At 44.9% G+C, this 24,716-nt stretch overlaps 1 protein-coding gene and 1 long non-coding RNA gene across 2 annotated transcripts in view; both read left to right on the forward strand.

Moving 5' to 3' along the window:
- Positions 1–4,722: 4,722 nt before the first annotated feature.
- On the forward strand, positions 4,723–11,938 carry LOC143007474 (uncharacterized). Its single transcript, XR_012964480.1, has 3 exons — positions 4,723–4,978; positions 8,858–9,082; positions 11,790–11,938. It is a non-coding gene; the product is annotated as an uncharacterized LOC143007474 (long non-coding RNA).
- Positions 11,939–12,034: 96 nt separating this feature from the next.
- The window catches only part of col7a1l (collagen type VII alpha 1-like), a 32,772-nt gene continuing 20,090 nt past the window's right edge, over positions 12,035–24,716 (forward strand). Inside the window, exons 1-33 of the mRNA XM_076158894.1 lie at positions 12,035–12,223; positions 13,031–13,124; positions 13,978–14,151; positions 14,248–14,411; positions 14,518–14,647; positions 14,811–14,927; positions 15,094–15,249; positions 15,820–15,936; positions 16,051–16,197; positions 16,289–16,408; positions 16,830–16,988; positions 17,508–17,621; positions 17,763–17,912; positions 18,688–18,825; positions 18,929–19,075; positions 19,388–19,507; positions 20,106–20,252; positions 20,331–20,600; positions 20,702–20,841; positions 21,389–21,512; positions 21,702–21,845; positions 21,935–22,122; positions 22,209–22,286; positions 22,572–22,589; positions 22,680–22,706; positions 22,926–22,991; positions 23,478–23,558; positions 23,658–23,684; positions 23,832–23,876; positions 23,999–24,073; positions 24,153–24,248; positions 24,398–24,424; positions 24,585–24,638. Coding sequence (XP_076015009.1) covers positions 12,035–12,223; positions 13,031–13,124; positions 13,978–14,151; positions 14,248–14,411; positions 14,518–14,647; positions 14,811–14,927; positions 15,094–15,249; positions 15,820–15,936; positions 16,051–16,197; positions 16,289–16,408; positions 16,830–16,988; positions 17,508–17,621; positions 17,763–17,912; positions 18,688–18,825; positions 18,929–19,075; positions 19,388–19,507; positions 20,106–20,252; positions 20,331–20,600; positions 20,702–20,841; positions 21,389–21,512; positions 21,702–21,845; positions 21,935–22,122; positions 22,209–22,286; positions 22,572–22,589; positions 22,680–22,706; positions 22,926–22,991; positions 23,478–23,558; positions 23,658–23,684; positions 23,832–23,876; positions 23,999–24,073; positions 24,153–24,248; positions 24,398–24,424; positions 24,585–24,638 — 3,843 coding nt within the window. The remainder of the gene's footprint in view (positions 12,224–13,030; positions 13,125–13,977; positions 14,152–14,247; positions 14,412–14,517; positions 14,648–14,810; positions 14,928–15,093; positions 15,250–15,819; positions 15,937–16,050; positions 16,198–16,288; positions 16,409–16,829; positions 16,989–17,507; positions 17,622–17,762; positions 17,913–18,687; positions 18,826–18,928; positions 19,076–19,387; positions 19,508–20,105; positions 20,253–20,330; positions 20,601–20,701; positions 20,842–21,388; positions 21,513–21,701; positions 21,846–21,934; positions 22,123–22,208; positions 22,287–22,571; positions 22,590–22,679; positions 22,707–22,925; positions 22,992–23,477; positions 23,559–23,657; positions 23,685–23,831; positions 23,877–23,998; positions 24,074–24,152; positions 24,249–24,397; positions 24,425–24,584; positions 24,639–24,716) is intronic.

Here is a 24,716-nt window from a genome sequence, read left to right on the forward strand (position 1 = left end):
TGTTTTAGAGCTTCTGAAGTGATTTCCCCACTGAGCAAAGCGTCGTCACACTGCATATACACATAACACTGAAAGCAGCGCGCCCATCAACGAGTTCAGTCAGATCCTGCGCAAGTGTGTTTTGACTGTGTCAAGTGTATGGAAGCTGGAGGATTCCTCTTTAGCAGTGAGCTATGATTGCAGCGTTTCCATCACTACCAAACCACTTCCTTCTGTCTGAGACACACACACACACACGCACGCACACGCACACGCACACACACACACACACACACATACACAGTCCTATTCTGGTTCTGCGTGACCTTGAGTAATTTTGGCACTTAATTCCCCCTCCCTCTCTCTCTCTCTCTCTGTCTCTGTCTCTGTCTCTCTCTCTCTCTCTCTCTCTCTCTCTCTCTCTGTCTCTCTCTCTCTCTCCCTCTCTCCCTCTCTCGCTCTCTCTCGCCCTTGCTCATTCTGAAAGGTTCAAAGGTCAAGTGTAGACAGCTGCTTTGACCTTCTGGAGCTCTCTAGTTCCTTATCATCTGACACGTATGAAAACCATCTCTCAGGGTCAACTACGACCTCACCGCTCTCACTTGTACAGAGGCTGATTGTTTGTTATCAGTCAGCAAGATCTAAGAATCAGGACGCGCATAAATCTACAGTTAAAGTATTTCAAACAATTTGTCATGATTCGCTGCATATGCGACAGACAGACAGACAGACAGACAGACAGACAGACAGAGTTGATTGCAATACACCCGCCTTCCTGTAATAATGGGATTCTGTACCATCTGATGTTCCTAACCAAACACACATTCTAATCTCTCCTCATTTCACTGTGCAAATAAGAAGCTTGTGTGAAATGAGAGCGATTATTGGTGTGAGGATACTGACTCGTGTTTTTGTTTCCTCTTCTGTCTCGTTTATGTTGTGCATTTAATTTGCTGTTTGGTTCTTAAGCCCGTCGGAAGAGAACTGGTTTTGTTCAAGGCGGTAATTGGACACACACACACGCGCGCGCACACACACACACACACACCCACACACACACACACACACACACACACAAAACAAATTCTCTGGGTTTAGACTTGCGCTGTATCTCAATTCTCAGCTCTGGTGCAGCTCGTCCCAAACAATCCCGCCCTTCTGCTGCAACTCTGCTTTCCTTCTGTTGCCATGACAGCCAGGATCTCAGACAGAGATGGGGAAAGTTGCATAGTTTTTGACATGAATTGATCTTGACTAAGTTGTCTGCACAAGACAAACGCTGAGTGTGTATCCAGCAGCATGAACGTGTGTGTGTGTGTGTTTATTCCTTGTGTGCACATGGAGGTGTATCCGTCTGCATGCTGTCTATGCCTGGTGTGTGTGTGTGTCTGCTCTGTGTGTGTGTATCTGTACTGCTAAAAGCCTTGGCACAGTGTATTGCTTTTATAGTGGGCTACAGTGGCTGCATCGCCCTGCTTGTGTGTTTGAGTCAGGAGTGTGTGAGCCTCAGGCCAGAGGAAGACTGCCCATCTTCCTGGTGTGAAGCTTCAGCACATGTGCCAACACCGACGGCATTACATACAAGCATCAAATCTGCCTGACATCTAATGCTGTCAACTGGTACACTCACACACTAACACTCACACATGCACACACTCACACACAGAAACAAAGGCAAAGGAAAACAAAGGCCCAACGTGTTCCAGGTTCCAGGAGTTTAATAGTTTGGTCAAAGTTGTCGGTCAAAGTTCATCACAAAGTTGCTGATAAAAAAACACATTCTGTCGCCCCGGTTCTGAGCTCAAACTAATCATATTAGTGTAATATACTATAATTAGAAAGCGCTCTGCATCAGGAAATAATCAATTCTGAGTTTCAACCGAACGCGCCGACTTTACATCATTAAAGTGTCTTGTGAGAAATCGACACAATTAACGGCAAGCGCGACAACCGGTGGCTAAAGCGACGTTTGATTGGGCTTCATAGGAGCTGATGGAACCGGCGGAGCGAGAAGAGAAGGCGGCGGAATGAAGATTTCAGAAACGCATTAAAATCTGTATTCCATCAAATTACACGTAGGAGCTCTTTAAGAACCAGCCGGCGGGCGCGAGCGCTGAATGGTTAAGGTTCACCCAAACAGAATATTAATGGATAATTATGTTGGTTTGGTTTGTGCCTGCGTCTCATTCAGCGTGCGGCCTTGGCACTAACACACCGCAGCTTTGGCACCAGGGCGGCTTTCATCCCTTGGAAATTGACGGAGTAAAATTTGTTTATATGTATTTTTTCAATTGTTAAATCATCTGCATTCAAACCACTGAGGATATATGATGGAGAGAGAATCTAAAAGAAGATTTCCATTACCCATAATTGCTTTGATATTCTTTATTGGGGCTCTTAATGAATTAAGCAGCAAGATTTCACACACACACACACACATTCACACACACACATGCTGTATTTATTTTACTCTTAAGCATCCCCCCCGCCTGCTTAACTCCCGACGGTTTGGCTAATTTGCTGTGCGTTTGCAGGTTCTCCCCTCCTCCTCCTCCTCTTCTTCGCTCTCTCATACTCCCAAAAGCACCGATTGTTTTCTGGTTAGCCTACAGCGTGAACTTAATCAAAGCTCACTTTCCCGCCAGCACCACCGACGACTACGGGGGATTTAGACCCACTTGGAGAATGAGTGCAATTAGCCGAGACAAGGCTGGGTAACATTCCCCGTCTGAATACCCCCAACAGGACCACAACACCTTTTTGTCTCCAATGCTATAGCTGCAACTCGTCAGCCAAGCAGCCATTGAACCTGGGAAGCTCTCAGGACTTGAGTTAGGGGGCCATTTTAGTAAGCAAACGTATAATAATGTCTTTAAGGATCTCATCCTTACCTGCTGACCGCAACAAGTGAAATATCTGGCATCTGCTGTAAAACACTGATGTACACACAGATACGGCACACATACACACACTGGCTCACTTTTGGCCCGGGCTCTGGGCTGATTGATGAGCTCTCTCTTGGTCCCTGTGCTGCTTCCTGACCTTCCTTAACATGCTGCAGGGGTCAGCAGCAGGGCAGCGCTCGGCTCGGACGGCCCTCAGGCAGCAGAGAGAGCACAAAGCCGACCAGCATCTACTCCACGTTTGTGTCAGACAGGGTCGCTTCAGACGAGCCGCGTTCTGTATGATCGGTGCTATAGGCAGCGGCAACGAGGGTTAACAGGGAATTCAGCCACAGTTTCATTTCAATCTTTTAATGTCATTCCTCCGACAAAATGTTTGATTATCAAAATGAAATTGGAGGTTATATCCCAGTCTTTGTCTGCCGGGTCAGGATCCTTCTGTGGATCTGCACCAATATGTGTAAAAAATTGAGATAACTAGGAGAAGAAGGTTTGATCTTCCATGGCTTTGAAGGCTTCTCATCTGCTGAGTCTCATTGTAGGTTGATGGATGGATGGAGGAACTTCTGCATCGCCGATGAATCACATTTGAATTTCATAAGGCGTCTTTGCGCCTTTCCAGATCATTGCTGAGCTTTTCCTCACCTCAGACAGATCCCCCGCTGTTGTACTTGCTGGAGAAAGCATGCGTGCACGTGTGCGTGTGCTAATGTGTGTGTGTGTGTGTGTGTGTGTGTGTGTGTGTGTGTGTGTGTGTGTGTGTGTGTGTTTGTGTGTTGTGAGTTATAGCATGTCAAGGCTGACAGCTGGCTAAACCCTATTAAAACTGGTCACCACATTCCTGGGGTCCACCATTAAAGATGACCCAGTGCCCCAACATACACAAAACACACACATACACACACCTATTGACAAGGGCTTGTAAAACACACTCTTTTCTTTCTCTCTGTGTTTGTGTGTGTGTGTATATAAAACACTGAGGTATGTGAATGAAGTTCATGCTTCAACAAATCAACCTTTGTGGGGAAACTTTACTCATAAATAATTTTTTCCCTTGTTGATGTTACCTAATGTAGTGTGTGAATCAATCTAATGTAGGTTATTACACCACACCAAGACACGGCCATGCAGCCGATATGTGCAGAGAGGGAAGTTCAATTTGGCTATCTTTCCTGTGAGGTGTCAAATTTTGGACTGGACACCTTCTTGTGGTACTTTTTCTTCTTCTATCTTCTATCTTTTTTTTTCTTTTTCTTACTCAGTTCCATCTTACAGTACGCTGGGGTGTGTTTGACGACAGGCTTAACCTCCCAGTACTTGACATAATTTTTACTTCACTGCTCACTCTAGTAGCCCAGAGGTGAAAAGTTTGGCTGTCTGTGTGTACACCTTCATCTACTGCATACACACGCACACTCACGCACGCAAGCATGCACGCACGCACGCACGCACGCCAGTCACGCACGCCAGACGCACGCACGCCAGTCACGCACGGCAGACGCACGCACGCACGCACGCACGCACGCACGCACGCACGCACGCACGCACGCACGCACGCACGCACGCACGCACACATGTACGCACGCACGCACGTGCAAACATGCACAGTAGCACAGTAGCACAGTAGCATTGCATTCCTGACAGGGTCAAGCTCTTCATCCCCCACGTCCCTCCTTCTATCTTCCCCTCTCTCTCTCTCTCTCTCTCTCTCTCTCTCTGAGCCAACAGGTTGCCGCCCCCCTCCCCCCTCTTCCCCAAAAACTTTTCAGCACAGCAGAAGAGTTTTTTATGTCATTCATCCGTTCCTACATGCATCCACACATATACCTCCTCTCACACACACACACACATTCGCACACACCCACACACCCACAAATCCACTCATTGATTCCTGTTCAAATCCAGCTCCTCTATTATCAACCTCTAACGGAATACAAAATCTGTCAATTCTGGATTCTGTTTTTTTGTTTTTTTTGCTTAACTTGGATGAAACATTTCAGTTTGTTTCAGGGGATATTTTTGCCCCTTCGGCCTGGCAACCATCAGCAATTTCCTTAGACTGGAAAAAGAATGACATTATTTGCATCTCTGTGGCGGTAAGTGACAAACTGTGGGTCCATTTTAGGGGCATAGTCAGAATCTTATTACTTTAACTGCGTTTTAATGCGGTGCTTTACAGAGCAGCTATTAGATTCTTAATTGCCTGGATGCCCTCTTTATGGTTGGAGAGCCTGGACCCGGGCCAACACCTTTCTAATGTCTTTCTAGTATACTGCATTTTTATTGCTTCTGCTTACAGTACAATTCCCCCTTTAACAGCAGGACCCCGTCTGATATCAGCACTCGCCCCACTTCTCTCTTCTCTCAGTCTCAATTACATGTCGGCGATAAGGTGAAGCAATTGCAAAACCTGTAAGCCTGCAAATGAACATGTTAGTCTACTATTCACACACACACACACACGCGCACACACACACTGGCCACACTGATGTCCTGCATGCATGCTTACATGCCCTTACAGGAGAGGAGTGTCACTTCTCCTTTCAGGTGCAGGTGTTTGTCCAAAAGTCATATCAGCTTAAGAAGTGTGTGTCTGTGTTGTCAAAGTGGCGTCAGGTAAATGAATCTATGATGAATGGAGGGTGAATTTTTCCCCGTGCGTAGACTTGTTCCCTGTCCTCCTTGTGGATTTGCAGAGCCATATTGAGTCAGCGTGCAACGCCAGGTGCTGCGGTGTGGGAGCTGCTGTATGTACGAGTGTTTTGTTTCTATGTGTGAGCCTGTGTGTTGCCATATGTGTTAGCCGGCATGTGGTCGAGTAATGTATGCACTCTGATGCACCAAAGATATGCGCTATCATATATTGTTGTGCTGTGTGTGTATGTGTTTCTCACCTACAGGGTTAATCCATCCTGTGAAGTGGCGAGGTGGAAAATGCTATTATGTAGAAATTGCTGACGTGCAGAAAGACTTGTCGGGCATGCGATTCGTGTGTGTGTCTGTGTGTGTCTGTGTGTGTCTGTGTGTGTGTGTGTGTGTGTGTGTAGAGGCGAGATAGGGAACAGTGTGGGAGTGTAAATGGTTGTGACAGGAGAACCTTATTTAATCCTCTCCGGCCAGTAATAAACAGTCCTCAGATGTAACACACACACAGAAACACACACTCCTCGTTGAGGCTGGACCGATGTAACTGTGATCCCGGTGTGGTGTGAGTGATGGGTTGGAGGTACGCAATGTTTTTTGTGTGAGGCCACTTATGATAGCAGAGCTTGCAGGAATGTCTTGGAATGTCGGGAATGTCGTGTTTGAACTTTTCTAGATAATCCCACAGAATTCACATGTATGACGATCTTAAACCAACCACAGGCTTATCTAGTAATTTCCTTTCAGTACCTGTAAGTGTACAGTTGCCTGCTTGGTTCAGACGAGCATTCCGAAGCCTCTTGGCCTATGAAAGCTAAAAGCATCATCAGGGCGGATAAATGACGATATACTATGTAATTCCGTGCATGCAGAGGCAGATCTGAACTCCTGCATTGGTATGTGAATGAGTGTGGATTCCTTTTTTGTTTTTTCTTGGCTGTGTGTTGCACTGCAGCACAGATCCTCACGTCCATCTGCAGAGGTTGTAAAGTAAACGTTGTCAGCCTTCGGCCATTCTCCAGTCTGTCTGAGGGAAGAAGAATCTGGAATCCACATAATGACACACTGATCCCATTTATTGATTTTTTTTACGCCTTTCTGATATGAATGTAGGGTAAAACTATGATCTCACGGGCCAATACAGGGGAAGTGATACATGCTGTAGGTGTATCTGTTACATGGATAGATGGAAAGCAGATCCATCAAGCATTTTTTTATGTATTTTCTTCCTGCACTAGCATTGAGTGAAGGCAGATCTCTCTTTGATGCTGTGTTGCGTGTGGATTGTGAAAAGCATCTGGACTGAGACGCTCGCACGCTCACACAGTATCTCAGCTTATCTGGCAGAAAGCGAGCTGATGGTCTGCTTGATCATGCTTAATGTGTTGGAATGTGCAAATGGGATAATCAGTTACTGGTGCATAATTCCATCACTAGTGTGTGTTGGGTTTCCTCGACTTGGCCATTTGTTATGATCGATTAACTCACTCTCTTGATGGGAAGCGATTTCTTGCTGTTGTTGCAGAATCACAACATAGAAAAGGTTTTAATCCATTCACAAACACAGAGAAGATACAACAATGAGATAGTGTGATAGTGTTCTTTCATACTTCCCCTCAGAAAAATCACCCCCACAAGGCAAATACCTAATTGGGAGATAAGACATCAGTGAAACAGCTGCGGCGTTTCCATGGCAAACACTCAGCACTTTATTGCGAGTGGAAAGCTGTTGCCTGGGGGCCGATCCTTTCATTCTAACCTGGAGTTTCCTCTTTATGTCAGGGAAGAGAAAGTGTATGGTTCTCTACAGCCCCTTCCTCTGTTCCCTTCTCTCTCTCTCTGTTGAAAAAGGAGAGCGTGCAGGATTTCCCCAGAGCGTTACTGTACCTCCATTTACTCTCCTGGACAGGTAATCCTCTCCGCCAAACCAAGACGGCACAGTGAAGAATAGAACAGAAGCCTGTGCTCTCACCGGCGAGGCCCGTCTCTCTCTAAACTCACCTCTTCATCTCTTTGAAAACACTGAGAAATGAATGTGATCACAGCAAACACACACACACACGTTCAAGCCTTTGTATGACTCGTGCGTGCTTATATGTGTGTGTGTGATGATTTGCCCACATGCCAGCATAGATAACAATTTGACTCACATGTCGCTTTCTTTCCGCATGTTACCCGTTGTGTCGCGGTGTCCCGGCCAAACATTCACACACAGGTGGAAACTGCAATTAGACACACTTGGTGCCCCATTATTGTAGATTTGGCACGGTGGCTGCATTTTTGACCGGGCGCAAAGGTAGTGCACACAAACACACACACACACACACACACACACACACACACACACACACACAATTGAGGAAGTGATTAGCCATGCTGTCCGAGCCGTATTCTGGTAGATAATCACGCTGCAGTGTGACTTCCAGGGGCATTGTGGGGCCTCAGGGGGCTACGGCTAATCTGCTCCCCAGCACAGGTGCATTGCTGTGGAGTTTTGGCAGACTGGCCCAAACATCGTTTACACCTGTGGCTCTGACTGGAATGCATATCAGGGCTTCAACCGGCTTTAACTTCAATCCTGCCATAAACTATTCCCATTTATTTTATATTGATATCATTCTTTTTACACCACAAGTCAGGTACAAGCACATTTCCATCGTCATAACAACCATTTACCTAATGTGTTATGTATGCCGATGAGCATGTGTTGTCTCGTCAAACGCAGGTGTAGCTAATAACGTTAATCATGGCCGCGTTCCATATTTAAGAGCTCTGCTGTTATCTGTGCGGACTCGTGGTCATGGTTTCAACACTCAGCTACATGGAACTGAGCCATGTTATGTTCATGTTATTAGTTGCACCTGTGCTTCTCCTGCTAATCACAAAACCAAGGAGTCAAAATGTCCACTGTGATGCAGGTTCATTACTTGTGTAAATAATCACCTTTGATATCATTTCTCATGGCTTTTTGCTATAAACTGTTTGCATTTCGGTCGTTAACAGTCGTACACTTTAGCTGAGCTGGTTTACTGAGTTACTGTATGTGTTTGAGTTCTCAGTTTCAACACAGCTTTTCCTTTTAAGAACCATTTTGGTACTTTAGATATGTCAGTCAAATTACTTTTCCTTTAACGTGATGATACTCTGTGGTTGTTTGTGTAAAATGTTATGTTTTAAAAGAACACAAGTTAAGGAGCATTATCACTGTGAAAAAGTCACATGTAATGTGGGGATGATGATCACACACACGTAACCACAACATTTCTGCTGATGTTTTATCTCTCAGCGCCTTGAATGACTCACATATTTATTTTTCATTTGTGCACCTTTAGATAAGAAGACCAAAGACTTGGAATTGATGATCGCAGAGTGTGACTCACAAAGGGCATCTGCGAGAGAAGGAAGCGAAGGAAAGGCGAAGAGGAAGAACAGCTGATCCAGGGAAGAAGAGGAAGAGGAAGAGGAGGAGGAGAGGAGGATTATGGGAAACTCTTTTGTGTGGATTTTGCTCGTGTCGCTTTCGCTCTTCCGTCAAAGTGTCACAGCACAAGCTGAAGGTAAACTGATGCCACTCTTAGATAGAGACACACCTGTGGAGTGACATGGTGCAGTTCTTTATAGCACCATCAGTGCTTAGGTCTTATTCTAAACCACATATAGAAGGTTCAGTGGTTTGCAGATGCAAGTGCTTGATCATTAAACCTCCAGACTTGGATCAGTGCGCTGGACAGAGAGACAGACAGGCAGGCGCTTCCTCCCAATTCTGCGTCTCGTCGGGGAGTTTAAGCATCTGCCAGCCTCATGTCGAGCACAGCGCGGTCGGTCTGTCTGTCAGCCAGCTTGTCAAACCCGTCCGGCAGATACATGACCGTAGCCTCAGGTGCTATTAGATGTCACCGAAAGGTCAGTCAGCCAATCAAAAAGTTAGAAGGTGTCCAGGCGCACTGTGATTGGCACAAAGTGATGGGTGACGTTGTTGGGCAGCATTGTGGAAAGACAAATAAATCTATTCTTTGCAGCTATTACCAGTGTTTCTTCTTGACACGTTGTATTTGACTGTATGTCTTTGCCTCAGGGCTGCAGCCTTTCATATACTGTGAAATGAAGTGAAATGAGTTTCAGAAGAGAGATTTGTCTGGACGTTTGAACCAACAATCTGACGTCTGAAGACAGCTTAAGATGATTTTTTGACTAAGTTATGTACAACATGAAAGGCCCAATATTAGCAGAGGAGACTGAGGTCTTAAATCTACTGGACCTGCTTGTTTACATCGACATGCCGACACTTTTGAAGGCATCGGCACAGGAACACGGCGCTGGAAATTGATCTTTGGGACAAGAGCGATGTATTCATCCCTCTGTGGACATTCTGTGATGCATGGACTATGAGACGCTATCAGTTTGGGAAGGGGAGGGGGGGCTGTTTGTTTTTGATGTGCTTCTCTGCTATTTTTCCTCACTTTCTCCTCCGCTGACACTTGAGAGTAACTTTTTAGATCATTTTGTCTGGAAAAATTGTGATCCTTCGGGTTCATCTTTCACGCTGCCCGTAACATCACACTCTTTTCCTCTTCCTGTATTCTTCTTTTTGAAGTACATGTAACCACCGTGCAGTATTGTGATATAAAATATATGTGTAAGAATATCTTTTGATATAGGGGCAAAGATAACCTTTAAGAATATATTCCTAATCCCTCAGCATGTGTTGTCTTCTTATCCTAAGCATGCGGTTCTCACCCGCTGGCCCAGACGCAAAAAAACTTCTAGATAATTGATCTTGTTTTCCACCTCAGTGTGTGCCTGTGTGACAGTGACCGTCCCCCTGCTGCTTCCCTGGTACATTGTCCCTAACATATTTTATGTGCTTTCACAGAAACCCATGGGGTAGAAAATGCATCTGGATACACGTAAAAGGAACAGACACATGTGTGCTGGGTTGGTTAGGCGCCTATATAAGACTCCAACCTGAACAAGGAAAATACTGAATGAACATTGTTGCACCCCATCACCTTTTTGCATCACTTATAGAAGCCATTATTGCAGAATATATGACACTATAGCCTTGGTGTAGGGATAGTTAGCTTCCCAGTGGCAAATTACCTCGAAATGGTTTCCCCCTCATATTTTGTTTCTGCGCCGCATGGGCAGAGATGTATAGCTGTGTGAGGGAGAACATAATGTTAGGTCGCCATGAGCCCGAGACATATGTCACCCCCACTGAATTCTGGGATTGCAGCCAAGGGAAGGGAGAGATAATAGAGGAGAGAAAGCTTGGTAATGAAATAGAGGACGGGCAGAGAAGCTGACTTATCACTTACAGGACAATCAGCGGTGCCGATCTCTTATTCACAGGCCTAATCAATGCTGTCGTCACTGTGCTTTATTGCATATGTAATGCCAGAATATTGACTTTGGAGAGTGTATGCAGACGCTGCATAATCATGCATGTGTGTGTGTGTGTGTGTGTGTGTGTGTGTGTGTGTGTGTGTATGTGTATGTGTTTGCTGCTATGTGTGCATCTCTGTGGGTATGTGAAAACAAGCTGCTGAAGCTACCGTGTGTGTGTTTATGTTGGTGTAACTATGTATGTGTGTGTGTGTGTGTGTGTGTGTGTGTGTGTGTGTGTGTGGCTGCAGAATCCCTCCAAACACAGCAGTTTCTTAAGTTAAATGTGTTTGCTTGCCTGAGCAAAAGGACTGACCCTGATTTGGGGGTGTGTTTATCTTATTATTGGAAGCGTTCCTTGTCACTGTGCTAAAGTTTTACAGCTGGAGTGCTCAGAATATTGATGGTGTCTTTTGCTCACTTGTGTCTCATTAAGAATTCATAGGGATTCTTGTGGCGCCTTGGCTGAATGACAGGAGTGAAATAGAAAACCCTTAACAGCATGGAACAAGGCTGCCCTCTGATGGTCAATGTAGGAACAGAACATCAATCTTCAGACTGTTCTATGAAATACACAAATACGGTCTAGTTGACAGTAGGGCGGGCACACATTTATTCTAACCCTTTTAATCTTAAATAAGTTGAAATCTACACTATTTTCCACTAATTTTCGTCTAAATTATTATCCAGGTAACTGATTTAACTATAAAGGTTAGACATGACAGCTGGTAATTGTTTCACTTATTTCTCAGCCTCCAATTAAACATTCCTACTCACAGGTGTTTCCACACACACACACACACACACACACACACACACACACACACACACACACACACACTTGTTAACCCATTGTCTCTCCCTGCCTTCCTCACTCAGCATGCAGGTCAGTGGTGCAGGCAGACATTGTTTTTCTGGTGGATGAGTCCTGGACTGTAGGACACACTGGCTTCTCCAGTGTGAAAGACTTCATCGCGGCCATCATCTCCTCCTTCAAGGACGGCGCGATTGGAAATGAGGGAGTTCGATTTGGGGTCACCGTCTTTGGGGATATCCCAAGGTAACGTTAAAGCACAAGGTTAACACACACACACATCTTGAGATAAGAAGACACCCTCTGGATTATGTGTCTGTGTAACTGTGTCCTCAACAGGATGCGGATTGCTCTGAGTGACTACGGCTCGCTGGAGGAGGTGCTCAGGGCCGTCAGAGATCTTCCCTATGATGGGGGGGAGAGGAGGACAAGTGATGCGCTCCGGTTTCTGGTGGACCATGTTTTCAGCTCTGCCATCACTCGGGATCATACCCCAAAGGTACAAGGCTTTAAAACACAGGCATTGTTTCACATCCAGAGGAGAATTTTTCCTTCCAAATATTCCTCTTCTCTATGAACTATAATTGCCTGCCTGTCTCATAAAGCTAACCAATCATATTTTAATATAACATAGCTGGTTAGCACTCTAATCAGCCCTTCATCCCTGAGTGTTAGGCTGATTTATTGAACTGTGAATCCGGCGCTCATGCAAGAAATATAAAAGCCATATTCTCATATTGATGTAGTTCAGCCTCGGCCTCGCCGACTCAGGCGCGACCTTTCAATGACCCTGAGCATATTTTTCTTAACGTGCAATTTAACACGTTTGAATTCCACTTTGTGCTTTGGTTTCATTTGTTTAATTTTGTGTTCAGTTATGAATTAAAGCACATCCAATACTGGTCCTCAGGGGCTTTTTTTAAGTACTGCTGTTTACAAGGATGAAACAAAGTGTGAATCTCCATGGATACGAGCCGTAGATTTATCAAAACCGAGGTAAAACTACTGAAACAGATCCCTAACACAATAATTATGAAACTAAATCAAATTGTCGAGTAAATTTGGCAACACCAGCATGATGAGATTTGTTATTCATAATCATGTTTTCAGTTGATCTTTCATTGGTTAAAACCTGATGGATCAGCAATAGTCCATATACTTATATACTAATTATATGATATTACGTAGTTATACTCATAATGGATCACAGAAACACAGAAATGTTTATCCTTTTATATCTGTAACCTTCCACATGAGTCATTCTTCTTCTTGCACTCGTGCTTTTCTGCGTCTGGCTGCTGCACAGATTGTTGTTTTGATCACAAACGGACCATCGGATGACCACGTCGACGCTGCAGCAAGAGGAGTGGCTGACAGTGGGATTTCTCTCTTCGCCGTAGGTGAGTGTGTAGTACACACACCATTGTAAATTCCTCACATCATCACCACTGCAGTGGCCCTCAGATTCTATCTAAGCTCCCCCCTCATCTTCTTATCTGCACCGTCTGCACTTAAGAAATTCATGTCCTCTGCATTTGAATTCATTGGATTCGGTGTGTGAGCGTGTGTGAGCGTGTTTGCATGAGAGACTCTGTGTAGGTGCGTTCATGTGCACCTACTCGATCTGTAATATTGTGGATTTATGTGGCAGTCAGCTCCTGTATCAGATACTCCGTGTTAGATCCATAGGGCAGGTCATGAATGGATATTGTATCAACTAACTACTTCTATTAACTGCTTATTTTAACTAGTAAGGTGTAAATATGTAAAAACTGCTATAAACATTTTTGTTTAACATTATTCAGTATGTTGAGAATTTGTATAAATATACTCCAAAGCTACAGTGAGATACATATGTACAATGCTCAACATGCTGAAACTCCCTGATTATCTCTTTCCTTTCTTCTTATCGCTAATAGAGTACACACACACACACACACACACACACAAACACGCGCCCACACACACACACACACACACACACACACACACACACACACACACACACACACACACACACACACGTGTATCACACTCCCGTCAGCTGGGAGCGGTATAATAATTACAGTGAATTAGCCGATGGTGAGTTAATTGCTGCCATTTCTCATGAGGCATTTCTCGTGTGTCGCCCCTCCACCCCTCTGACACTCCTCTTCTTCACCTCATACATCTTCTCTTTGTGTTTCCTGTCAAGGTTTAATGTTTAATGTATGTAAAAGTGCTGTTTGCACCGTCCCTGTGTGCTGTGTCCAGGTGTTTGGGGAGCAGACGAGTCAGAGCTGAGGAGGATCGTGTCGGAGCCCAAGGAGGAGCACCTGTTGCTAGGCGTTGGCTTCTCTCACTTGGAAACAATCCTTCCCAAACTGTCCCGCAGAGTGTGTTTCACTGCGTCTGAACCTCCGCGCCCTGTGAAAACTGCCCCGCCCAGTGAGTGAAAAGAGGGAGGGACCCTGCAGCATGAGATGTATTCAGATGTATTTGTCCTTCATTTCCGTCCACTTCCCCTCCTTCTAATCTATACAGTTGAGAAGCGTATAGTCGGCCCTCGCGACCTGCGGGTCAGTGAGGTGGCCCACAGCTCCGTCAGACTAACATGGAGTCCGGCCACGGGCGATGTCACCGGATATCGCCTCCTGGTCATCCCTCTCAACGCCAAGGGACAACTCCTTGAAGCACAGCAGAGACAGGTTCATCACACGGCCACATTTCTCACACACAAACACACTAAACAACTCATTCTCTAAGCCGCTCTGTGTGTGTGTGGGTTTGTGTGTGTTGTCTCTCCTGTAACAGATTGATCTGAAGGGCGATGTGAGCACAACAGTGGTGACGGACCTGGCTCCTGAAGCTGAGTATTCCCTCACAGTCTATGCCATCTACCCCAGCCTCATAGGAGACTCGTCCACCATCACCATCCAGACAAGTGGGCCCCACACACACACACACACACACACACACACACACACTCACACACACACACACACACACACACACACACACACACACACACACACACGCACACACAAAGAAAATACACACAGTTTGCTTTCACAGACACCCTGAACAAGCTCCTATCTGCCTCTCAGCTCCTTTGCCTCCGGTGTCAAACTTCCGTGTCATCGAGGAGGGTCTCTTCTCTCTTCGTCTGGCCTGGACGCTCCCTTTAGGGAAACTCAACGGGTTCAAGATCTTCATCCCAAGATGTATGACAACACACACCAGCGCAGTTAACACTACAGTTAGATGCCACAGCCAAAGCCACATTACATTCTATTATCAGAATTGCTTTACATTAACAGCACTTGGAACAAATTGATGTTGAGGTGTATCCACTCTATTAATTCTGTGGGATTTCTAATTGAACTGCAGCCAACCGACCAGGATTTGCTTATGAGCAGCTGCTTCCTGCAGACACCTCTTCTCATGTGATTGACAGCCTGGAGGAGGATAAGAAGTACACTGTCAGTATTTATGCCGTGTTCCCCCAGGGACCAAGCGACCCGGTTTCCATAGTGGGCAAGACAAGTAAGTAGTCAGCCTGTTTTGCACATCGTTATTAGTATCAGTTACATTTCTGTCTGTCTGCACCTGAAGGGGGTTGGCCCTGGCTTATGACGAAGATACTGATCAAAACATTTATATTTAGACTTTTAAGAGAAATAGCCTGTAATGTATATGACAATATGAGAGATGATTAAACAATGGGAAGAAAGATAAAGAATAAAACACAGGACAGAGCAGGTCTGCCTATACAGTACGTTGTCTTGGTGGTAGGTGTAGTAACAGAACATGACCACAGCGGGGCGGTATTGCGTAAGAAAAAATGCCTTGAATCAGTCACATGAATCTCTCATTTGCCTCTGTTTTGTGGGATGTTAAAGTTCAATATTGACTTTATACTGAGTTATGTGTGTGAATTGCATGTGGGAGAAATTAACATTTACCTATTTTATTTAAATATATAAGGAAAGGGTCGTCTAAATCAGTGACCTGCAGGGAGGATATCTAATGCCATAAAAAAGATGTTCTGCATCTGGGAATTTCTTATGTGCGTGTATGTGTGTGTGTGTGGATGGGTTTGCGTGTGTTCAACAGTAAAGCTGGTTTCGGTTGAGAAGTTCCTGGTCCAGAATGCCACCACAGACACTGTTCAGGCTCGATGGGCACCGGTTAAAGGTGCTTCAGGATACCGGCTGACATGGTCAGCTCCAGGTACTGTACACTGGCATAGTTAGCTCCTGTTAGCTGAACTGCCTACACAAATATTGATTTGAATGTTTGCTGCTAAGTTTTTCTGTTATTCAAGTGCCTCTTTGTGTCTTTTAGATGGCCACATAGCGAACATAAACCTCGGAGACACTCATAACTTCTACATGATCCAGGGTCTGAACATAGGCGCTGAGTACACCATCACCATCAACCCCATCTTTGGAGACACTGAGGGTCCCGTCATCACCACCACAGCTAAAACATGTAACCAGACATGAGGAGATATCTGTGGATGTAAAATGGCATATCACACACGTTGGAAAGGTAAGATTCTCAATCTCTCTCTGTGTTTCAGTGGAAAGCGGCGCCGTCCAGAGTCTGAAGGTCTCGGCTGTGACCACCAGCAGCGCCGTGGTCTCCTGGAACAAGGTCCCAGGGGCCACAGGCTACAGATTGGCCTGGGGAACCACGGCAGGTATATCTCATGACGTGCTCGTGTGTCCATATGTCATGACACAAGTCTGTAGATGCCCTTCTCCCGAGGAGGAGACAGTGATGCTATCTTTTCCTTTTATATGTCGGCACAAACGCGATAGCTTTTTATCTGATCTGCTGGCTCTTCTTCTCCCAGTGACAGACTCACACCAGCAAGAGCTCTAGAAATGTCACTTCTTTTACCTTTTCCCACTGCTGCAGTTTGTGATCTTAATATTAAAAGGTTCTTACTTTCCTTCCCCTGACCCTGTTTGAAAAAGTTTTGCCCTCAAATTTGAAAAATAACACGACAAGATCCTAAAGCTTGCAGATGGAACCTTATATTACTGAGGTGTCAAATATATCAAATGTACTTCTGCCTTATGGACCTACAGAATAATATTGAGATCTCTCATTTTCAGAGTTTGTGGGTAGGGACCGCCCCAGACAATTGGCTCTAAACGGCAGCACCATCGAGTACCACCTGAAGAATGTGGCTCATGACACCGAGTACGTCCTGACGCTCTATGTGCTGTTTGGTTCCGTGGTCGGACCTGGAATCAGTGCCACCTTCCGAACATGTGAGTAACAGTGATGATGCTCCTGAGGCGAACAGGACGGATGATGTCCCCTTTTCCATTTGTGGGATAAAATACTAATAACACTAAAAGCACAATCTGTATGGAGGTGTCCCATTCATCCAGGTCCAAACCAAGCAGTCTTCTTTCTCACCTTTCTCACCCTTGTGGTGTCTCTGTTTGACTGACAGGTCTGACTGACAGGTCTTGTACTTTAGTCTTCCCATTTTAACCACAGTCCCTGTCATCTGTTGTGCTTGTCAGTGACTCTGAGTCAGCAGCTCTGCAAGTCGCACAAAAGGCCAGGCAGAGGTTTTAACTGGAAATGTCTACGGAAAACACTATTTAATATATATTAGCACAATATTCCCTGTGCTTGATATACAGAGTTTCATTCATCTGCACCAAAACATTTCCATGAGGTCATTTGTCCTTTATGATTTCACAATGGGTTAAATAAAAGAAATGAGCACAGAATGCCTTGTATCAAATCAAATGTGGACTCTTCGTGCTCCTTCTCAGCTCCTTTGGGCTACGTGTCCAACTTCAAGGTGCCGTCCTACACCAGCACCTCCATAGATGTGGAGTGGAGTCCCATAGTCGGAGCCACTGAGTACCGACTCTCCTGGATCACAGGTGTTAGATTAAAACATATTTAATTCTGCCTCCTTAAGCTGTGGAGTGTGTGTGTGTTTCTCCTGTGCTGCCATAATAAAAGAGAACCACCATGTTTTAATTGTACTTGTCCACCATGTGTGTTTGTGTTGATGCTTGCAGGTGACACCAGTCCCCAGTCTCATTACCTGGATCGCAGTGTCCTTTTCCACCGCATTAAAGACCTGAACCCACAGACCACCTACATTGTCAGCATCTGTGCAGTATACGGCAACGCGGAGGGACCAGACATTTCCCTGTCTCAGCTCACAGGTACAGAGGGACAGAAGATCGCACTTTACTTCTATTTGACCCCTAATTCCTCCTTGTCGCTGTCCCCTGTGTCGCTGTCTGCAACTAACAGACTTGATATTGTAATTGAGCGGGGTGGACAGTGCTGCTCTTCACCCAGCACCCCGGCACCCTCATGCTGTCTGTGTTTGACTGACAGGTCATGTACTTTCCGCTTCCCAATTTAACCACAGACCCTGGTGTTGTCAGTCAGTGCAGGTCAACAGGTCTAAAGTCAGTATGGGCTTCATTTATTACACTGACAGGTTGATAGTACATCAATATAACCCTTATACAGCTGTTACACATACCTATAGCTTTTCTCCTACAGAATCCCATTAGTTATAGACCCATGGCTCATTCCTTCATGTCCATTTGTTAATTTGAAGATTTGTACTGATTTCTTTTGAGCCGTGTGTATCTTGCGTCTCTGCCCTTGATCAAGAATCTGTTAGATATATATTCAGTGTCATGTGGACATAAAGTGCATTTCACTTGATGATGTCTCATCAGCGTCTCACCTCCTCTTCTTCTGGTGTGTGTTAAATATCACATTAAAAGCTGTCAGATTCTCTTCCATTTCCTCCCTTTTCTTCCAGTTCTAGTGTTTCCTCCAGGGTCCTGACGCCTCTCTCCAAGCCCGCACAGATGGCCCTGTGCTGGGGCAGAGAGGAGCCCAGGGCTGGGTCTCCTTCCTGTGGAAATATATTGACCAATGCGCTCTGCTGATCTTTTGGTTTGGTGTTGTTTTTCTCAGCTGCTGTCTCAGACTCAGAACTGATCCAGGCAGTGAAGGGGGTGAAGGTTGTGGACATTGGAGTCAACTCCTTCACTTTGGCCTGGAAGGAAAGACCAGGAACATCTGGATACAAAATCTCCTGGAGCCCCTTCTTGGGTAAGAGGCCACATACGCCGTCAATTATTCCTGCATACACACTGATACACACACGCATGAATGCCTTTTTTTTTTATTTCTCCTTGATTATTCCCTTCTCAAGGGGGCGAGAGAAAGTCCCATGTGGCATCTGCTGGCTCCACCACCTTCACTATCCACGACCTGCAGGAAAGCACCGCTTATAAAATCCAGGTGGCCTCTGTGGTGGGCAGCAAAGAGGGAAGCCCAGTCCTGGTCACTGCACGCACCTGTGAGTCCTGCAAACCCCAAACAGTGAGAAACATCATGACACAAGTACTTTACCAAATCATAAAAAGGGATTTATCCTATAGCCTTGGCGCAGCAACAGAAAATGCATGATCCCCTCTAGCTGTTAGGTGGGACCATGAAACTGACAGAGCAGCTTATTGGATGATATGCAGGACAGTGAGGTGAAGTAAGGGTGAAGGAGGTTCGACCGCTATCCTGGCTCAGTGTCGTATGAGCACTTCTCTTATTTTCATGTGTCATCTGTTATTCTCATTGATTTGTTTCCTGTCTTTATCTGTCACACTCGTTTCAGTGGATCTTCCAAAAGTCACCGGCTTCGCTGCTCTGAACACAACAGACAGCAGCACAGTTCTGAACTGGACGAGTGTGGCAGGAATCTCTGGTTACCTTCTTTCTTGGCGGCACATCTCAGGTGCAGTGATCAACCAACACAAATTTACACAAAATAACACCCCCAACATGTTAACATCAATCAGAACTGAGTCCTTTCTGTGCCACAGTGTTTTTATTGCAGTGTGTATTGAGCCTGATGTTTAAGGATGCTGCTTGTTTGAAAACTCAATATCTATTTGATCAGGTTCCAAAAACGACAATAACAATCCTAATTTGTTCCACCATCCCAGGCGTCTTGTGCAGGATATGTAAGATGACACATGTTATTGCATTGTGTATTGGTGCTCAGCATAAGCACCCTTTTGTTAAAGATCATCAAAACATCACAAAGACAATAATCTGAGTTAATCAAACATGCAGGTTATGTGCAAACTAGGGGAAATTCTTCTGATTTTAGTGAAAGCCTGATATGAGTAGGTTACAATGCAACACACATGTAACGTTCATTCCAGCAATAATATCTCCTCAGATTACATAAAAAAAAACAAAAAGAGCATCGTCCTCTATTTGATCATGTTATCACGCATCTTTCTTTCACCTTTAAAAGTTACTCGTCGCAGCACCAAGTCAAAGACATAATGAGGGTTAAAGTTCAAATCGTTTGTTTCTGTTTTCAGTGTTGGACACTAACTCGGAGGTCCTGGGCCCAGGATTCTCTCACTATAAGATTGGTGATCTGCTGTATGGCAGGACCTATATATTTACCATCAGACCTCTGTATGGAGAGGTGGAGGGGCCTATCAGCACCATCTACCAGAGAATATGTAAGAAATGACTTCAATGTTCTCTATATTCTAGAGCATTTTACATTAATACTGACAATATTTCTTCTCAATCTCCAGTGGGAAAACATCCTCCAGAGTCACCTGGTCAGTCTGAACCGGCCCCCCGTCCCGTCACCGCTACTCCCTCTACCGCTGCGTCACGGACCACCGCCGTCATCAACATCACTGCTGCCCACACCACCACCAGGAGCACTCGGAACCCCATCGCCTCGCCTCCAGCGATCACGCTCACAACCAAGAAGCCTCCAGGACAACCAAGTGTCACCAAAGTCAAAACAGCGGCAGCTACCATATTCAGTGCAGAAACCACAACCCCGCCCAGACCAGGTGTTTTAGACAGATGGCATGATGATGTGATGAAGTGTTGCCTTGTTAAGCCCATAAATGTGAATTATTATCTGTATGTCATGTGTTTGTTTCTTTGTCAGTGTGCGGTAAAGCAAAGGCAGATATCGTATTCTTGGTGGATGAGTCCTCGAGCATCGGTGCCAATAACTTTTTGAAGATGAAAGACTTCATATTCCGGGTGGCCACTTACTTCCCTGTTGTTGGTCCTCATGGTACACAGGTACAAGCAACCGCCTGATGCACATGTATTCTCCTGTGTTCTTGATCTTCCTCCTTTTGGTGCAAAACATCTGTGAAACAAAGCCTTTTGAAATGATAGTAGCTTTAGCGAAGGTCTGAAGCCGCAGCAGTGAGTCTCATGTTTACCACTGCACCGTTTGCTAGAATGTAAATTGTGAGGAGAATAAGACTGGAAGATTGGCAGGAGGGGAGAAAATAAAAAAGCCAAATAAAGAGTGGCAGCCGTAGCGGAGGAGGAGAAAGCAATCCTGTCAGTGTGGAAGAGTAAAATGTAATTTCTGGAAAAATGTACAGTATGTCTGAGGAAGATGGATTTGAATTAGGAGAATGGAATTGAAAAAGATTAGGTGGAGCGAGCTGAGACGGAAAGTGAGGAGTGCTGTGGGTCAGGAGCAGGATTAAGAACGACTGAAATAGAAATCACAACTGAAGCTTTAAGTGAAATCACACAGAATTTCAAGCCATTTAAAACCGTCTACATTGTCCTGTTAAGATCTTGTGTGTTTCCTCTGTTGCTCCTCCCTCAGATGGCCGTTGTTCATTACAGCGATGAACCTCGGATAGAGTTCCGTCTGAGTGACTACAAAGACAGAACCTCTGTGCTCAGGGCGCTCAGAGGGCTACGCTATGGAGGGGGCAACACCAAAACAGGTTACACACACACACACACACACACACACACACACACACACACACACACACACGTGTAAACATGTCTGTGGTGCGGCACAACTTCACCCTGTAATGAGACAGCAGACAAGCACTACAACTCTGCCTGATCACAGCAGATCTGTCCAAAACATCTGATTATTGGCTCATGGCGCTGTTGTTTACCTCCAGGTAAAGGCATCAGCTATGTTCTGAAGGAGCTGTTCCAGGAGTCTATGGGCATGAGGCAGGACGTGCCCCACGTTGTGGTTCTGCTCACAGACGGAAGGGCCCAGGATGACGTGCTGCAGCCCTCCAGAATCGCACATGCTCTGGGTCAGTTTGGCTTGAGAGATTTGATGAGATTTTGATGTAGGATAACTTTGGTCACACACTCTCTCTCACTCCCTCCCTCCCCCCTATAGGTGTCAGTGTCCTGGCAATTGGAGTTGCCAATGCAGATATCGAGGAGTTGCATAAAATAGCAGCTCCCACCACCTACAAGAACATCTTCTTCTCCCCGACCTTTGATGACTTCCCCTCCATAGAGAGAGAATTTATCAGTAGCATATGTAGTGAGGCGCTCCTTGCTGAGTTTAAACTACACGACGAGGTGAGACCAACATATGCATAGACTTAGGGAGAAGTTTGTCAGTTGGACCAAATGTGTGCAATGATTTCCTTTTCCTCCATGTTCAGGTTGCTCAGTTAGACACGCCCACTGATGACCCAGAGGAGCTGCTCAAGCCTCAGGGTCCCTGCCTCTCCCAGTGCAAGGTTGGCATTCCTCCTCCTTCTTCTCCTCTTCTTTGCCATCATCACCACTGTCGTCGACACTATCGTCATCGCCATCATCACTGTCACATCGGGTTTTCTCATGAATGACATGTTGCACTAAATTGTTTGAAATGACACATTTGGTGCAAACACAGCCGCAGCTCGCTGACGTGTGCTGACATTTATCCCAACGTCTCAAAAACATTTTTCTCTTAATTAAGCAGATGTTTCTCAGTTCCAATTTGATCAGAATTAATTTTGTATTCATTTGTTTTGCACCTCCAGGGGCAGAAAGGTGCAAAGGTGGGTGAATTACAACACATTATATGAAAATAAAGAGAAGTTCATGTAAAGTCCCTGATATTTATTTAACTGTCTCCCTTACATTTTCAGGGAGATGGGTCTGGTTTTGGAGGCCTGGTATGTACCTCATTATCTCCTTTTCACTTTCAAAATCAATCTTTTTTCCCATAAATTTGTATAAATTTTGTGATAACTTTGAGCTTAATTCAAAGAACTTGGAAACCTTTTGCATATTCAACATATAATTTGCATAAATCAGTACTTAGTGACCATTTTGGAAACACTCCTTTAAAACAATCACTTCTATAATTTATTATCTTCTTTTTGTGTATGTAGAGATTCACACAGACTCCAGGACAATATGACCCCTTTACTTCTTCCAAAGGAGAGAAAGGAGAGAAGGTAACACACACACACACACACACTCACACGCTCAACAAGCATATCTGAGTAGTTTTTACGATCTAGTTGAATTCAAGCTTACACACTAAAAAGCTTAGAGGTCATTCTGAGAGACTGGAGCCATAGAGACTCTTATGTAAGAAGGAAGCTCTGGGATTGGCGGCTTTACAGGTTTGCAGATGTTCGTTTTACTACAAATTTTTCTAGGCTTGTAAAAGTGACGTACTGGGTCTTTATCTGATTTATGGAATGGCCGTTTAACTAAAGGAAGAACATATGACAAGAATATTTTAATTGCTATAATTTATGACAGGGATCTTTATGTAACTCCAAAGTGTCTGTCTTCATAGGACCAGTATAGGAAAGGATTACAGCTGTTGTTTACTTCTTCCTTGAAGTTAACCCACAGTGATTTGTGTGTGTATTTGATGTGTGAGGCTTTAATTTTATTTTCTGGAGAAGAATATGTCATTTTATTTTTAACAGGGACCTCATGGAACAGATGGTGTTCCTGGGTTGCCTGGACGACCAGGGAGAACTGGGCCGCCAGGTTCTGCCGGCCAACGGGTAACTACATCAAGAAAAATCACAAGTTTTCACTGACCGAGTTATGCTTTATTCCATTTTAGTCTGACTGTGGAAATTATATTTGTCATTGTTTTTCAGGGAACTTCAGGCGTTCCAGGTGACATGGTATGATCAAAATCATTATTTTAGGAAAGGAAAATCTTCTTTTGGTTCATTCTGTTGGTTTAGTTGTCTGTGGTTTTGTCCTTCACAGATATTAGGATTATAATTATGAATTAATGTGGCAGTTTCTTATGTCTCTGTAAATGGCAGGGCCTTCCTGGACTCACTGGTCCTAAAGGACAGAGAGGAGAGAGGGTGAGTCGTTGTGTGGAGTAGATCAATTCTCTCCGGACAGCCATTACAACACTTCAGCATCTCCAGAAGTGATAGAAATGCTTTGTTGCAGAGCTTCATGCTGGTTCTGTGTCTCCACACAGGGGGAGCCTGGATATGTCATAGCAGGCGCAGATGCCAATTATGTGCCTGGACGAAAAGGAGAACCAGGATCATCAGTGAGTCAAAAAAGCCTTTCTCATTTTTCCCCCCAACAACTCACTTGGAAAATTCAGGTACCATTCACTCATGTTACAGGGACCCCAGGGGCCCCCTGGTTTACCTGGAGTCAGTGGCCCTCCTGGGCTGCCTGGTCAGTCGGGACCAGCTGGGTCACCTGGCCTGTCTGTCAAGGTAAACGTCAGACTAACAACAACATATGAGACAAGCTGTGCAAGAGACGTCTCTCTTTGTAATGTGATAATAGATTACATCAAATCACATCAGATCTACTTTGACAGCACAGAACTGAGAGCCTTTTGTGTGTGGTTTGTGCTTTGTAGGGAGATGCTGGAGAGCCTGGGGCTAGAGTGAGTATGGAGGCTGGTTTGCGAGGCTTAAAAGGTTACAGTTAGATTAAAGAAATTAATTGTTTGTATTCATTAGTATGTTAATTTAGAGCCAGATTTGATCATTGTTTCAACTCAAACATGCATTTCAAAATGTAATATGTAAATTGTTTTCTGTAAGGGTTTGCGGGGGAAGCAGGGCTTGAAAGGAGACAAAGGTGACCATGGACAAGATGTAAGTTTGAACGTGCCACCTGTTTACATTTGTACAAATGGAAAAGGACATTTGAAACACCAACTATTCATTCATTCA

Source organism: Genypterus blacodes, unplaced genomic scaffold (assembly GCF_046128005.1).
Source record: "Genypterus blacodes isolate CSIRO-AG114 ecotype Tasmania unplaced genomic scaffold, CSIRO-AGI_Gbla_v1 ptg000090l_1, whole genome shotgun sequence".
Classification (NCBI taxonomy): domain Eukaryota; kingdom Metazoa; phylum Chordata; class Actinopteri; order Ophidiiformes; family Ophidiidae; genus Genypterus; species Genypterus blacodes.